Below are 17742 nucleotides of genomic sequence, written 5' to 3' on the forward strand. Positions count from 1 at the left end.
ACCCTGCAAGACATGTTAATCTGTACACTAGCCTTTGAGATGAAAACTCTGTTTTGTGGTTGTGTTCCACAGGACTGGAGAAAAAACGGTAAGTGTGTGATTAGTGCCTTGCTGATTGCAAGCAAAACAGCCATAACAAACAAATGGTTATCCCTGGACGTACCAACTTTAACATCATGGTGAGAAACGTCATTAGAAATCTATAAGATGGAAGAGTTGACTGCCCTTGTAAATGACAAACATGGTTGGTTTGATTCCTGTTGGGATAAATGTGTGACATACACCAATGCAAAGAGACCCAATTACATAATCAAAATGTATATTATAGTTAGCATTTTTTTTTTAAATTATTTATTTTATTTATTTTTCTTTCTTTTTTTCTATTTTTATCTCTTCTTTAAATAAGAAACTTGGTATTATTATTATTATTATTATTTGGTCACTCCCGGCTCTCTAATGTTCTGTATGCATTTTAAAACTATGAAAACTCAAATAAAGAATAAAAAAAATGCATGTACATGACATTTTTTTTATTTCATGAAAACTTCATATACAAAATGAACGTGTTTTGTTTTGTTCAGTTTTTCTTTTCTTTCTCTCTCTGTCTTTTTTTTTTTTTTTTTTTAGCTAAAAGGCAGTGTGCTGTTTTCAATAGCAACCTATCATGACCAAACATTGGTAACTTGCAGACAGTGACGTACAGTCAGGGTAGGCAGTGAGGGTGAATTAGTATTTTGATTATTTGTTTTAATTATAATATAATTATAAAATATTTATTTTTCCATTTCCGATAGCCTACAGTACCTATAAGTTTGAAAGTGCCAGCATTTGGTGCTTTTCATAGCCCAATGACTAAACATCGCTATTTCCTGGTACGGTAGAGACGCTGCACAGTCTCACTCCGCTGTAAGGCAGGAGGAGGCCACACCCCCTCCCCAAAGCACGTTGCTGCTCTGCCTCTGTTTCCATAGCGTGTTTTTATGTGTTTGCGCATGTGCAGTCAGTTCCCCAAGATGAAAACCATTTAGGTAAAAAGGCAGCTCTCTACGCTGCCTTTAGACGTAAACGTGCTATGCTAAATGCTATACGTACCTTCAGAGTGCGTTAGTGAATATATACAGCGTGGCCTCTGATGCTACATTTTCTAGCTAGTGGGCGGGATAACACTACAGACAGGATGACAGCGCTAGAGACGATACAGAAACTTTCTTTTGAGGAAAAATGACAGCTTTTAAAAGATGGGAGACCAACACCTGAGCTACCAGACCTTCAGCAAAGATAAAGTCAGAAAATTGTTCGTATTTTCTACAGTGAATGGTAGGATTGGCTTTGTGGATGCACCTCACTGAAACTGTTCTGAGTTGTTGTTGTCATTTTCTCCGTGTTTTTGTGTTTCCAACACAAACAATCGATGCGCTGCCGTGTCATGAGATATATTTTGTTGGAAGAGGATGGAGGTTATATTAAATAATTGTTTATGTTTCTTTAATGGTGTTTTACGATGTTGATTTTGCAACGCCTTGTCTACCCAAACCCAGAGTTCACGGCACGTCACTGCTTGCAGATGGCATAAAACATTGAAAACAGAGAGAAAGTGGGACAAAGTTGGTCAGATCCAGTCAGAAGGTCAATAATTAACACATCCATATTTGTGCCAATGTAATTAGAGAATGTTTTTTCCAGAAATCTTCATATAAAGCATTTTCCCTTAAACCAACTTAAATGGAAAAACGTCCTTTTTCCCCAGCTGCATTTCCCAACATTCCTTAACTTCCACTATGGAAGTCACATACAAAACAGGGACCTTTTACCCAGTGTGATGTCAGTGGCCTGGGGGAGGAGCAGTGAAGCAGAGCAGACCTCACATTCTCAAAGTTGAAGTTATATAAGAACAGTCTGATTCTGGTCTTTTAGCACTGAGCTAAGTTTGGCATCCAAGCTGCTAAACCATGGCTCTTCCTCTCAGCAGCTCTATCCTACCTTTGCTGTCAGTGACTCTCTTCATTGGCATACTGACCTTCATCTATTACAAGTTGCTCAGGAACTACCTGCATAAATGGTTTGTGATGAAGCCCATACCAGAGGTGGCTCCAACGTACCTCTTTGTTGGGAATGCTCTGCAGTTAAAAACAAATGCAGGAGGTAAGAAAATTTGGCAACACTTTACGTGACGTTTTATACATAAGGATGGCATTATCTGTAATTAGCATGAATAAGGTGTGATGTAGGCTATCATTAAGTGTCCTTCGCTAAATGATGACATTATGATACCATTGGATCTATGTTGGCATTTTTTGGGTTAGGTGGAGGGATCTCGTGAGGTAGGGTTAGGGGTTAGGCTAACAAACAACACTTAAAGGTCCCATATCTCCATTTGTTCTAAGAACCCCAAAACATAGTATTTCAGGTTTATTTTCCCAAACTCGCCTGTTTTCCATAGTTTTTGCCTCTGAAAAGTCACTTTCTGAGCAACTCTACACAAACAGGCTGATTTGCGGCCTGCTAATGCATATTCATGAGTGGGCGTGTCTATAGACGGGACACTGACTTCCTCCTCCCCGCACGGTAACGTAGGGCCAGAGGACGGCCCGCCCTCCTCCCACCCACTCCGTAGCTGAGCTCATGCTGCTTCATAAACACGAGACAGAGCGTGGGGACTGGGCGTTCGCGGGTACATACATAGACTGTTGAAAATACATACATAGCACTGCACGCAGGACGCTGAATTGCTCACCTTCCTGGGCATGTCTGTTTACATGTCAATCATGCAGAGAGCTTCCTGGAGGCGCGTCTTCTCCAGCTCAGTGCCGCGTCAAATTTGTCACCAAAGTGGGAACACGTTATCAAAATTGTAGCGAGGTGTTTGGGCTCACCCTGCAGTAAGAAAAGAGCAAACCACCCTCTGACTAAAGATTGAGGGAATCAATGAAAAAAACACTTTGGGCATGTGTATGAAGCCCTAATAGCACTTTTATCATGTTTAAAGCACAGAAAAGTCGATTTAGCCAAACATGGGCCCTTTAATGACAGCCTTCATGACACCTTTTTCATGCAGCGTAATGTCAGCCTTATGTTTAAATTTCAAGTAAAGTGTGACCGAAATTTCTCATTTTACTGTTCATACAGTATGTTATGCATGCATTTGTTTTGTTTTCTCTCAGAATTCTTTCGTCAAGTGTCAGAGTTTACTCAGGACTTTAGGAATGCACCGCTGATAAAACTATGGCTCGGACCTCAGGCTTTTGTGATTCTTTTTCATGCTGAGAATGTTGAGGTATTCTTTAATCTCTACATATGTGTCGATACAAGCTCTTAGAAAACACACAAATGGTTACCTAACATTTGTTTGCAGACGTACAACTAAAACGCCAAAATAAACAGTGCTGCTCTTCCTTTAAACAAACCCACATGCACCAGTATGTCATTAAGTTCTGGGAGCCAGTGTTTGTTGGCAAACACTCACATCATTCCTCCTGTTGCTTCTATGTCACTCCTTTCTACACACCTGCTTCACATACACTATGTTTACCTAAAGAAGATTTTCAATTTGCATCATCTGATCAGTTTTTTTCATTCTGTGTCCGCATCAGGTTCTGAGAGACAAGTGTTGGAAATTAATTACAAACCACAGTTTTATTGTTCTTATTTAATACATTTTAAATGGCTACGTTTAAAATAAAAGGAGGTTAAAAAGTTTGTAAATACTACTACAGATAAAAACACATCCCTCCAATCAGTTTATAACAAATAAAAACGTCCATTCCCTAATTTCATCCACGGGGAAAAAAAAAACTGAAAGTAACGCCAAATGAAAGGGAATCGGTAATTCGTAAAGTGCGTAGTGTTATTGTCTGTATCTGCGCCTCACATGCAGCAATTCGCTTCTGGTGCTGGCTGCTCATAGCGCCATCTACCAGCTCAGCTGCACACGGTTAGATGGCTGCGGGGAAAAATACCTCAGTCACCGCGTCTAACTCCCCGTGGGTCAGATGCACAACCACAGTCCGTTGGTACGTTCCTTCACTTAGTTTTTTTTAAGGCGTTGGACGATTTCTCCCACGCCACGTCAGCCCTGTCGCCTCTGCACATGACAAATGTCGCCTCCGCTCCTCTCCTCCTGACGCACAGGACAGCTTCAGCATGGCGCTCAACCCAGTAAGATCCGGCTCGTCTCTGTGTCCGCGCTGTCAGACTTCCTCTTTTTCTACGTGCGTCTCCACGTTCTCCTTCTGTCTGGTGTCTCCATCCGTGTGTTTCTCGTCATTCATGCCTGCCTCACTTAAAAATAATTAAGTCACCGGTCCTAAGACATCCAATCACCTTCAGTGGGATGGAGTGTCCAATTAGTCCCCTCCCTTGTTACGCACAGCAATCAATATAGAAAAAATAAACAGCAATAGCACAACAAAGCAATAACTTAAAATAATTTGTAAACAAAATATGGACTATGTGCAAACAGGTAAAGGCAGCCTCTACACTCCAACAATCTCCCCCCACCTTTAATGTTGGTCTTCTCGGCTAATTCAATCACGATGTCTGGTGGGAAGCATACCAATATTAGTACGGTCAGAACGGAGCACTAATGGCACATTATTAACTCCTTGTGGTTCTGGAGGGTGAACAGGTGGTTCGGCCTGTTGTGGGGCTTCTCTTGCCTCTGGTACTCTCCGATTCAGTACCAATCTGGGCAGCCAGAATGTGGGGGGTGGCAGCTGGCCTGGCATTGCTGTTGGGAGTCTTTCTGGCTGATGGACCCCATGTTCCTGTGCAAAGTCAATAGGGCACAAGCGCAAATTGTTACAATGTATTGTCTTTGTCGGGACCTCCCTACCTTTAAGGTGCACCAGATGTACTGGGTAGTCCTTCTTCAGCTGGCTCACCACTACAAATGGCTTAGGTAACCACCTTGGAGTAGGCTTTCCTCCAGCCCTCCTATGAAAGTTCCTTATTAAGACACACTCACCTCGAAGCAGAGGCACCAACTGGGCCTTTGATTGGAGCGGGCCTTGTCCTGCTCCCTCGGTGTCCGGCCAGTTGCCTCACTGTCTGGTAGGCATGATGCAGGGCGTGCTGGTGCTGCTTCACCGAGCTATCCAGAGTGTGGTTCTCAACTGTGGGGCGCAAGCCAGTTATCCAATCTACAGGCAGTCTTGCATGATGTCCAAAAACTAGATATTGGGGCGTAAACTTGCACCAAGGCAGGTGGCTCATTCGGCCACCGAGCTTGCTGGGTCTCTGTAAGGCAACTCATCAGGTAGCTCAGACCTAAGGAGTCCTTGTTCTTTCCACTGCCGTAGCAGTGGAAAGAACAAGCAGTTGGAGAGATTTGGGTCTTTAGCTTGTCTTTCTGCCCATGACTATTCTGCCCCTACTTGGTTTACTAGGGCAGATTTGGCCTCTGGAGTCTGTTCTGGATGTCTGGAACGTGCATCAGCATTCTTGTTTAGTGTCCCAGGTCAATATTTAATGATGTACCTGAAGTTGGCAAGTTGGGTTTCCCATCTCTGCTCAGTTGCTCCCAAACGGGGGGGTTTCTAAGTGGATTATTATCTGTAAAAACTGTCACTTCAGATCCATACAAATAGACTTTAAATTTTTCAGTCCACACAGCAATTTGCTTCTGGTGTTGGCTCGTCTCTGTGTCCGTGCTGTCAGACTTCCTCCTTTCCTCCATGCGACTCCACGTTCTCTTTCTGTCTGGTGCCTCCTGCACTTCCGTGTGTCTCTCATCCTTCATGCCTGTCTCCCTTAAAAAGAAGTCACTAAGACATCCAATCACCTCCAGTGGGATGGAGTGTCCAGTTAGTCCTTGCCCTCAGCTCGTAGTCCTCATTATGCACAGCAATCATTATAGAAAAAATAAACAGCAATAGCACAGCAAAGTAATAACTTAAAAATACTTTGTAAACAAAATATGGACTATGTATAAAATGGGCAAAGGCAGCCTCTACACTCCGACATCTACATAATGCAAAGTTTTTGCAGTGACACTAAAAATAGATCTACTCTTACTTTCTTACTTTTTCTTATTAAGAGTTAGGTGAATTATCTATTTGATGTGATTCTTATTAATATTTTTTTTTTTTTTTAAGGTGATTGTGTCAAGTTCTGTTCACATCACCAAAAGTGAACTCTATGACTTTCTCCATCCGTGGCTTGGAACAGGCTTGCTCACAAGGTACACCACTCATTGAAATAACAATAACAATAACAATAACAATAACAATAACAATAACAATAATATGTTATCTCAGAACAAGCATTTTGTCAGGCTACAGGCTAAAGCCTTTTTCATACAAGACACATCTGTACTTTGGTGCATTCATCTTTCCCTCTATCTGGACTATTCTGTCAGTTCCTGCAGCTGAAAAAACATCCCCATAACATTATGCTGCCACCACCATGCTTCACTGTAGATATGGTATTGGTTATGTGATGAGCGTTGCCTGGTTTCCTTCAAACATGACGATTTGCATTCACACAAAAGAGTTCAATCTTTGTCTCATCAGACCAGATAATTTTGTTTCTCAAGGTCAGAGAGTCCTTTAGGTGCCTTTTGGCAAACTCCAGATGGGCTGACGTGCATTTTACTAAGGAATGGCTTTTTCCTGACCACTCTACTAAACAGGCCTGCTTGGTGGATTGCTGCTAAGATGGTTGTCCTTCTGGAAGGCTCACAGAGGAATGATGGAGCTCTGATAGAGTGATCATCAGGTTCTTGGTAACCTCCCTGACTAAGGCCCTTCTCCCTTGATCACTCAGTTTAAACTGCCAGCAAGCTCTAGCTTATAGGAAGAGTCTTGGTGGCTCCAAACTTCCTCTATTTTCAAATGATGGAGGCCACTGCGATCATTGGGGAGTTTCAATATATATATATATATAGATATGTGTGTGTATGCACAAACATACAGCTCCAAAGTAATAATTTTCAAGTGGCATTTTTAACATATTCATCATTATCTGTTCTATGTTAATTAATAGAAAACTATAACAAGCTTTTATCCACAACTCAAAAAGAAACAATGACATTAATTTATACAAAATAAAGTATGCAAAGTTAACTTGTCTTCTTCAGAAAAGTAAAAGTATTGAAATATTGCAATTATTGCAAATAATTACTCTCATCAACTTTTTAGTGATGATACAGCACACCGCTGCATAGATAACATCTTTTCCAGATAAAATAAAGTTTTTTTCTCCCAAGTAATCTTATTCAAATGCTTGTTAATCACTGAAAACGGGCACAGTTGTTCTATTGTGGGAATGTATTCACATATGTATTTACAAGTGCATACAGTGCATACATCACTAGCCTTGAAAAGCAGCATTTTTTTTCTTAAATTCCCAAATAAATGTTATATTTCTCAAATCAGCACGGGACAAAAGTGGCGCCAGCGCAGGAGAATGCTGACACCCACCTTTCACTTCTCCATCCTGACGGAGTTCCTGGAGGTGATGAATGAGCAGGCAGAGATCCTAGTGGAGAACCTGCAGAAGCAGGCGGGAAAGGGCCGATTCAACTGCTTTAATCACATCACGCTCTGTGCTCTCGATATCATCTGTGGTAAGCTGAATTAGATCACTCATTCATCCTAATACAATTTGTATTCATATTAAACAAGCGAGGAATCCAATGTGGATGCACTTACATGCTTTTCACAATGCTGTTTTAGAGACAGCAATGGGAAAGAAGGTTTATGCACAAAGCGACTCTGATTCCAAGTATGTTAAGAGCGTGTATAAGTAAGTATACACTCTTTAGCCCTCGCTACAGACTGTAATTAAGGTTAACAGGTGGGTGACTTTAGATGAACTTTCTGAGAACAGAATGACTGAAATCATCAGCCGTAGACAGAGGATGCCTTGGTTTTGGCCTGCCCTCATATACTACTACTTTGGTGAGGGCAAGGAACATGACAAGACACTCCACGTCCTGCATTCCTTCACATATAAAGTGAGTAGCATGACTAATGCTCCTTTAGTCTACATTAATTACTGTAATTGTACATGTCTTGGTTTCACTAACTTTATCATATTTTTCACGTGTGCTCCAATTTTTTTAAAAGAACAAGAAGTCACGGACTAACACACATTTCCCTGTGAAAAAGCTGACTTTGACAAAAAAAAAATAAAATAAAATAAAATCTTTATGAATTGCATTTAAAGTGTGTTGAAGTTTCCACATCCTTGGTCTGATTTTGATGTATATTCCTATGCTAAAAGTAGGGGTGGGCAATATATCAACATTCAAGATCTGTCAAGTTTTCTATTTTGGCGATACAATATAGGAAATAATCCCTTAATTCTGTAAAGCAACTTTGAGTTCCCAAAAAGGCGCTACATAAAATTGATGTATTATTATTATTATTATTATTATTATTATTATTATTATTATTATTATTATTATTATTATTATTATTATTATTATTATTATTATTATCAATTTATATTTTTATTTTTAGCTTAATTTGTATAAAAATATTTGTTTTATGATTCGCTGTATGTCTCAGAACAGCATTGAAAGCTCTGTTAGATGGATTACTGAGTGGGTCCTGACCCAGACCTTCCCCTAAACCAGCAACACTACAGAACTCACTCACATGTACTGTCCTTTATTGGAGAAAAAGCCAAAAGTGTAACAAATAGTGCAGCAGTTGTTTGTATCAGCAAATTTAACCTAGAATTGTGTTTTTAGACTTTATTGAGTTAAAAATATAGAGATTTATATCGTATATCACCATTTTGAGAAGGAATATTGAGATGTGAGTTTTGGTCCATATCAATGTTTATAGCTATAAGCACATTTTGATTTCATTGATCAACATAAGAATGATTTTGTGGTGTGTTTTATTTGTCCTAATAGTTTCAAAAGCACTGATACCAGTAGTAAAGTTAGGGTTAGGTTTGTAATATATTGACCTTTTCTTGTGCAATGACTGTGACTGTAAAATGTATTTTAAATACATCATTTAATATATGCTTTTGTTTTAACGTGGTTTATTATCCACTTACATTCATGCTGACAACAATTCTCTACCTTTAGGTGATACATGAGAGGGCCGAGACCATGTCCAGCATTGAATCGGACAATGAAAACGAAGATGGCTCAAAGAAAAGACGAGCATTTCTAGACATGCTCTTGCAGACGACTGATGAAGACGGGAATCCCATGAGCCATCAGGACATTCAGGAGGAAGTGGACACTTTTATGTTTGAGGTGAGTTGTTATAAACATATCCTACTAGTGAGAAATACAAAAGAGGAAACTTTTCCCTCCTAAAATTCCCTCCCCTTTAACCAGAGATGAAAGTACTGGAAGTACTCACATTACTGTAATTGAGTTGCTTTTATGGGTATTTGTATTTTTTTCAGTATATTTCTAAATCAGTCATTTTGTACTTGTACTGAAGTACTTTTTAAAAGAAGTAAAGTAATTTGTTACATTTCTACACTCAACCGTTACTGAGTAAATGATTCAACACACATTTACAAAATAAGAAATGACCAGACAACAATTAAATGCATCACATCATAGCCGACCAACCAGAATAAACGTAATGCACCGCGCCAAAACAGCATTGAGTGTAGGTTATTTTCTCAGTTTTAGAGTTAATAAATGTAACTATACTTAGAGCTTGAGCAGCAAAGTAATTAGTTACATTTCTACACCCAACCATTACTTGAGTAAATTATATATTTTTTGTTATAATCTGTTTATTTCTGTTTATTAGTCTGTTCATATACTGCTGACCTCACGTCACATTGAACATAATCCATTTGTTGTTATTATGGGGCGATAGACCTGTAACTTTCACGTCAAGCGCCACAGAAACAGTCGGGCCAGCCTCCCTTGTTTTTTGATTGTGTATACAGACAGTAGTTGACCTGTTGGTTGAAGAGAGATCATTGACTCACTATTAAAGAAAAGTAAAGTTAGTTTTATGTAAGTAGGAATATGACTTCACGCGACAACTCTCCCATCCTTCACTGTCTGTTGAGCCGCGGCAGTAACACCTTCCTGCCCCCTCCCACTACAGTGCAGACGGCTGCTGCGGAGGGCTGTACTACACTTCCTCAATTTATTGAGGCAAAATTCAAAACCAATCTGTTTCATAATAGACAGTTTCAGATTTAATGAAACTTTAAATAAATATACATTTTAACTTCACGTTTCATGAAACATGTAAACATGTGGACTGCACTTCTTAAACACTCTCTGAGCTTAACAGGACAGTACAAGACAGGACAGGAAAAAAATAAAAAGTAAAAATAAATAAATAAATTGCAGCCTTTGCAATTAGAAAATTGCATTTTATATCGCGATAAAATCACAAATGCAATTATTCGTTCAGTACTAATGATAAGTGCTGTAAACGCATGCACGCACACACACACACACACACACAAAAGCCTTAGCTCCATGAGTATATCAGAGCCTGTGGTCACGTGACTGTCGTAAAGTGAAACGTTCTCCAGGCATTCTCCAGGTCACATGACCTGGCCATTGACAGTCCGTCTTCTCCAAACTTACATAGTCGGTATTTCAAGAGGGAAGCCCCGCTCGGAGCATTGATACTGTCAAGCGCTGTATATGGGCCTGAGGAATCATTTACAATAACTCATAGGGTCAACACTTTAGGTCAAAAAGTCTGTGGTGTGGCTTTAAAAAACAATTGTACATTGAGTTACTTTTATTTCATACAGATGCCTTTGTGGCAAATAAATGAAGTTCCAGTTTTGAAGTTTATACATGAGGTGTTTACTGTATGCAAGGGAACCGTGGCAAAATGTAATACCAAAAATAAACGTAGGGTGGTGAAAGTAACTAGTAACTTTTACTATTTAATTGAGCTACTTTTTACTTGCACTTGAGTTAAATTTACATCAAGTCACAGTACTTCTACTTGAGTAATACTCTTTACATCTCTGGCTTTAATCACCCTTTCTTTCCCCAGGGTCATGATACTACAGCTGCTGCTATGAACTGGGCCGTACATCTGATTGGTTCCCACCCTGAGGTGCAAAAAAAAGTTCACGAAGAGCTCCATGAAGTGATGGGTAACCTTCTAATGACATTTTTATCTCAATTCTTTTGCCCAAAGGCATCAACTTTGTTCCAACTTGATTTTCTTTACTACACGTCTTTACTTTGCCAAACACTGAGAAAACAAGTGGATTGTCGGCCATGCATTGTAAATTCATGTGGTTGCTGTTCAGTATATAGAGTATATTACAGTCATTTATATAATGTGTGTTATCTCTTTGTAAACATTTGAATGAGTCCAATGTAGACTAGGTTTTATCATACCCACACCCAGTTCACACAGTTAATGATTATAGAGTTTAATATGGAAACAATACTACAGACTCTTATTTATGACCGATACAATTCTGTAGTATCTTGTGAAACTGAAAAACACTGGAAGTGGGTCATATGTCGAGGGTACAAAAGTTGGAGATATGAAAGGCTTCCCTTTCCCCTGTTATCTACAACCTTCTGTGTCTCTTCATCCCTTCAAAGGTAAATCCGTCCGGCCATTTACTGTTGACGACCTGAAGAAGCTGAAGTACCTGGAGTGTGTGATCAAGGAGGCTCTGAGGCTGTTTCCCTCCGTGCCTTTCTTTGCCCGCGTCCTCCTTCAGGACTGCCAGATCAGTGAGTTGCACATGAGTGCAGTGACGTACCGTGAGCACTAGGGTAGGGTAGGCAGGGCTTGTAAATCGAGACCACCAATGTCAACACCAATGACAGTTTCATATGTTTCTGCTGGCAAGTGTTAATTCAATTCAATTCAACTTTATGTGTATAGCGCAATTTCCAACAAAGTCATCTCAATGCGCTTATCAAAATATAAAATTCATAATAAGAAACAAAAAACCCAACAAGATCCACATGAACAAGCATTTAGCCATCTAACAAAATCAACATTGTAAAACGCCATTAAAGAAACATTAACAATTATTTAATGTAGCTTCCATACTCTCCCAACAAGATATATCTCATGACACGGCAGCGCATCCGTTCTTTGTGTTGTAAACACAGAAACACAGAGAAAATGCAACAACAACAACTCAGCTCTGGTAACTCAGGTGTTGGTCTCCCATCTTTTAAAAGCTGTTGTTTTTCCTCAAAAGAAAGTTTCTTTATCGTCTTTAGTGCTGTCATCTTTCCTGTAGTGTTATCCCGCCCACTAGCTAGAGAACGTAGCGGCAGCGATCACGTGATATCAATTCACTAATGCACTGTGAACTTACGCATAGCATTTAGCATAGCGCAGTTACGTCTGAAGGCAGCGTACAGAGCTGCCTTTTTATAAAATTATTTTCATCTTAGGGAACTGACTGCACATGTGTAAACATAAAAACACGCTATGGAAACAGAGGTTGCTTTTGGGAGAGGGTGTGGCCTCCCCCTGCCTTACAGTGGAGTGAGACTGTGCAGCGTCTCTGCCGTACCAGGAAATAGCGATGTTTAGGGGCTATGAAAAGCACAAAATGCGGACACTTTCAAACTTATAGGTACTGTAGGCTATCGGAAATTGAAAAATAAATAATTTATAATTATATTATAATTAAAACAAATAATCAAACTATCAGTTCAACCTTGGGTAGGCACTGCCTACCTTGCCAACCCTGACTGTACGTCACTGCATGAGAGTCACCTGATTCAAACAGGTGAAATAAAACTGCTTCTAGTGTTTACCTTTGAATAGTTAGAACAGCACTATTGTTTGTTGAAACCAAAGCATAACTGAAAATGGAAAATTAGTAGAGGTATATTAAAACTACGTAGCAACAATGACTTGGTTTGTTCTCTAGATGAGTGAAACTTTGAGTTATTATTTTATTATTATCTCAATAGTCAAAGGAGCTTTACAGTACAGGCGTATTCACTCATTTTCACACAATCTCACAACAGTTTCCATTAAAGTGCCAAACCTCAATAAGTGCAAAAAAGACTTCAAGGTCATTTTTAAATATGGGGAGGGCGTAACTGAGAATCCAGCCTCCGCCCTTATGATTAAAGACCAGTAATGATAGCAGATACACTGCTTTTATTGCTCTTAAGATGACAACAATTTCAATAAAATTTAGAAGCATTTTTTCTTACCCGCTATGAGTTCCCTTTATGTTGTCTCTAAAGAACGTCATCATTTTTGCTGCAGTCATCAAACCTGACCACAAACACATTATCATAAAACTGATTGCAATTCACTTTTAAAGTATCAGAGACAGAAACCACCACGTAATAATACTTTAATACTAACCTAAGTGATTATTCAGTTTAATTACAACCATCCTCTGAATGTTATTTGTCTGGCTTTCATGATTATTAGTCATCAGAATTCCTTTGTAACAAGGCCGTTCAGGTTGTATCTGTAAGTTGCCAAAATATGTTTAATGTATATTGTTATTGTTTTTCCTCTTGGCTGCAGGTTTAATAATAGGAACAAAAGAGAACGTCAAGTAAAATTTCTATGCATTTGGAAAAATCCACTGATGAATGATCAAAATTGCTTGAGATAAACATTTACCATGAACACCCACTGACTGAAGTGTGATCAGTGGGAAACCAAACTCTATTCTGCTTTGGTTGTTAAGTCTCTGTTGGGGTACCATCCGCAATTTCTACTGAGTACATACATAAACATCACTGCTGTATTATCATTACTACTACTCCTTCTTCCCTCTTAATATTTTTGCTATTTAATATGTCTTTAGTTACCTTTTAGGTATTAGGGCTAAGTGCAAGGCAAGGTGCACTTTATATTCTTAAAAAAGGGTACTCCCAGTATCACATAACTGCCATTACTGGTATTTAAATAGTGTAAAATGTATTGAGTATTATGCGCTTAAAATAGCACTTTATATTTACTGTGCAATCGGGCAATCTGCAATATAATTACACACCTAACACTTTAACACTTCAGCACTTGTTGTTACTGTTGTTTTATTGATTATATTATTGTATGTTGTTGACATCAACCTGCCGAAGGGACGACAGATGGAAATTAGCCATTGGCTATAATCTTGCATATTTACATGTATATGTTCATTAATATGTATTGTCCCTGTTTTAAATAAAATAAACTTAAACATCTTGACTAAGATGCGAAGCCTTGGACTTCAGATAAAAAACAGATAGATACATACAGTATGCAGTATAGATTGCAATATCTTATTTAAAAAAATGACTTTTTGAGGTGATGTTTTAAATATGTCAGGCTAACTGATATTGTTTGATTTTAAAAATACCACTTTTCTCACAGTCACTAGTGATGTATTACTAAACACCAGTCTCGAGACCAACATTATTCAATTATTCTTCAACTCCACAATGAGGAGAAGCACTTGGAAAAGTTTCTGAATAATGAATATTGTAAATGACTTTAAATTTTATTTTTACCATTTGCTCACTGATTGTTCTGCCTACTTGGAAATATTTTGCAGTGCCTTATGTGTCAGTAATCAGTCCATCTTATTTCTATTCAGAATACCTTACTTTACTTATCAGTGGCTCTTAAATACATACAAGAAGGATCTTTTATTTTATTTTTTGCAAGAATTTAGTAGAACAAATATGTCAAGATTTGAGATTTTTGCATATTGTGCTTTCAAAAACGTGCAGAAATAGTAAAATTCAAGAGAGAATGCTCTATGACTGTTTAACCTTGTCATGGTTTTTAAAATGGATTTTTATCATCTTGGTCTTCACTCGTTGACTCCCAAAATTCTTGGAAAGCCTTGAATAGAGTGATGTTAAGTATAACACTAACGGTTTGTTCAGTTCAAACCTGACTTTGAACGGTATTTTCTATTATCACCTCTAGAGTGGAAAACAGGAACAAATGCTGTAGAGTGCTCTACAAGTGCAGCGTGAATATGCATATAATAATAATAATAATAATAATAATAATAATAATAATAATAATAATAATAATAATAATAATAATAATAATGATAATGCATCAATTTTATATAGCGCTTTTTTGGACACTCAAAGTCACTTTACAGAATTAAGGGATTATTCTTTCACTCCACCCTTAGTGGTGGTAAGCTACTGTTGTTGCCACAGCTGCCCTGGGGCAGACTGACGAAAGCGAGGCTGCCAAAGTGGGCCATCGGCACGCTACATTCATACTAGGCAATGTGAGTAAAGTGCCTTGCCCAAGGACACAATGACAGATACCACTGGGGTGATTGCCACCCCACTGTGGCACCTGGAATTCTCAGTGGTCTCCCATCCAACTACTAACCAGGCTTAGCTTCCGAGCTCTAACGGGATTGGGCAATGACAGGCTGGTATGGCCACAAATATGCATATATTTGTAGAGTGAAAGTGTAGATTGTGGAGCCCTGTTGTTGCCATGACACTCCTTCTGTAATTATCTGTGGTTCAACAAACATCAAACACTGAATTACCAGAGATCTGAGCTAAAGTAGAATAATGGCAGTTTTAAAAATTATTTTTGTATCATTGAATTGAAAATTTTTTCACAGGAAATGGCAAGAAAGCACAACATGTGTTTGTATATGAGGAATATTATACACTGTAATAACCTGAGTAATGTTTATACTTTCAGATGGATTCAAAGTTCCCAAAGGTGTAAATGTGCTCATAGTTCCATACGCACTACATCGTGATCCGAGGTACTTCCCTGAGCCTGAGGAGTTTCGACCTGAACGCTTCCTGTCTGAGAACTCTGTGGGTCGGCCTCCTTATGCTTACATCCCCTTTTCAGCAGGACCACGCAACTGCATTGGTAAGAGCAGTTTCCCTACAGCTGCCATAATTGTTCCACTATAGTTAAAAACCCTCCAAAATCTTTAATGTTTCGTTTTGCAGGCCAGCGTTTCGCTATGATGGAGGAAAAGGTGGTTTTGGCATCCATTCTGAGGAACTTCACTGTGGAATCCTGCCAGACACGTGAAGAACTCATTCCCGTTGGAGATCTCATTCTACGTCCAGAGAATGGCATCTGGATCAAACTAGAGAAAAACAGTGTTTAGACCAATAGCTGCTCAGAATCTCGCTTGTACTAAATGCTCCTGCTGCCTTTTCTCTCTATTTGTTATTCTGTGACATCCTCAATTAAAATACTTTCAAGAAAACCTCCATCTTTTTGGACAATGTTCATCATTATGGTCTGAATTAAAAATATGGCTTTTAATATGAAATATACTAGTAGTTGTAGACAAGTGAGATTTCCTTTTCCAAAGATGCACATAACACATACATTTCTATCTGAAGCACAAAACCATCATGGGCATCTGGAGGTTCGGGGACCATATGTGGCCCACATTCTAACTTTGTGCGGCCTTTAAGGTAAACACACAAAATGACATACACATACACATAATGACAGTGTTTATTATCATGTGCACAGTATGGAAACATGTTTCAATGCACAATGAAATTCTTTCTTTGCTGTCCACACTGGATGCCACAAAGAAAAGCAAACACATTTGAAACACAGAACAAAACAAAAACAAAAACAATAAAAGTATAATAATAATTGTAATAAATTACTAAAAAGTAATGCAGATATATGTACAAGGTAGAAAAGATAGAAAAATCAAATATAAAGTGTAATGTGCAGTGGGAGAATGAATGGGCTGAAGGTAAATCATGTTCAGTTCTATCAGCTGGAGTTAGTCTGGTGATCCTGCATTTCACACTTCTGTACCTCCAGTCTGAGGGTGGAAGTATGAGCGGTCCGTGTTGGGGTGACTGGGGTCTTGAAATGACAATAAATGTCCACAAAAATAATTGACAGGGATACCAAATGACAAAGAAAATACACAAAAATGACTCCAAATGCAGACAAAACAATAAAAAAACAAACAAAATGACACAAAACGCACCAAAACTTTATCTCCTGTGTTAATGCTCAGATTGGTCATTATCATAAATGCTGACAGGAATGTTGATAATGTGGCCATCGGATCATACGTTCACATTCTTGTGGCCCCATGTGATAACAGTTGCACATCTCTGCACTAATGAGCAACCTTTATGTCAAATAATCTTTGCCTGGAATTGAACTTTTGCTTCCTTTCCTGATAACCATTTATTGGCCCATGGGTGTGATAGTTAGTGATGATCAAACTCATCATAATAACGCCACAATACAGAGATTATGGTTTTTGAGGATCATTGGCTCGGGTCAGGTTCACCTCAGATTTTCTGAAAGTCCCTCATGGTTAGCAGTTAAAGATGGAAAGTATTAACTAGTGATTCAAATAACCATTGTGAGTAATATATTCATTCCCTTGCTATATATTTCAGGTTTTCCTCTATCCTGTTTGCATGTTATAAATGTTAAATATTCACTACTCCTATTATAGCCCAACTACTTTAAATAAAATAAATATATAACATAAAAGCAAAATCAAATGGGATTGCTTGGATTTTCTAATGCAAGAAGAATCTTGCGTTAGAAAGATTCTAATAGAAGATTAGTTGTCAGTTGTCAAGTGCTGCGTGTCATAGCAAATATCAACTGAAGCAGGGTGCAAAAAACTGTTAGTTATTCATCTAGGCCAAACATAGTGACGGCATTTCAGTTTACTTCTGATTGTAATCAATAAGCCTGGAATGAATGACATTGTGTGTATTAGTGTTTCTCTGCTCTGATTGGTTACTTTGAAAAAACTCCAGACACAAAAAACATTTTAAATACAATTTCTAGGGATGAAAGGTTAAACCACACCCACTGCCCATATTTGAAATAGTTTTTT

The 17742-nt window shown here is 38.5% G+C and overlaps 1 protein-coding gene across 1 annotated transcript; it reads left to right on the top strand.

Moving 5' to 3' along the window:
- Positions 1 to 1865: 1865 nt before the first annotated feature.
- cyp4v2a (cytochrome P450, family 4, subfamily V, member 2a) lies at positions 1866 to 16113 on the top strand. Its single transcript, XM_028448222.1, has 11 exons — positions 1866 to 2142; positions 3162 to 3274; positions 6093 to 6178; positions 7374 to 7564; positions 7674 to 7743; positions 7828 to 7954; positions 9044 to 9217; positions 10956 to 11058; positions 11522 to 11656; positions 15585 to 15764; positions 15848 to 16113. Exons 1-11 carry the CDS (start codon positions 1950 to 1952, stop codon positions 16009 to 16011), a joined length of 1536 nt encoding a protein of 511 aa, XP_028304023.1. The 5' UTR covers positions 1866 to 1949; the 3' UTR covers positions 16012 to 16113.
- Positions 16114 to 17742: the final 1629 nt, after the last annotated feature.

This window comes from Gouania willdenowi, chromosome 1, assembly GCF_900634775.1.
Source record: "Gouania willdenowi chromosome 1, fGouWil2.1, whole genome shotgun sequence".
Lineage (NCBI taxonomy): Eukaryota > Metazoa > Chordata > Actinopteri > Blenniiformes > Gobiesocidae > Gouania > Gouania willdenowi.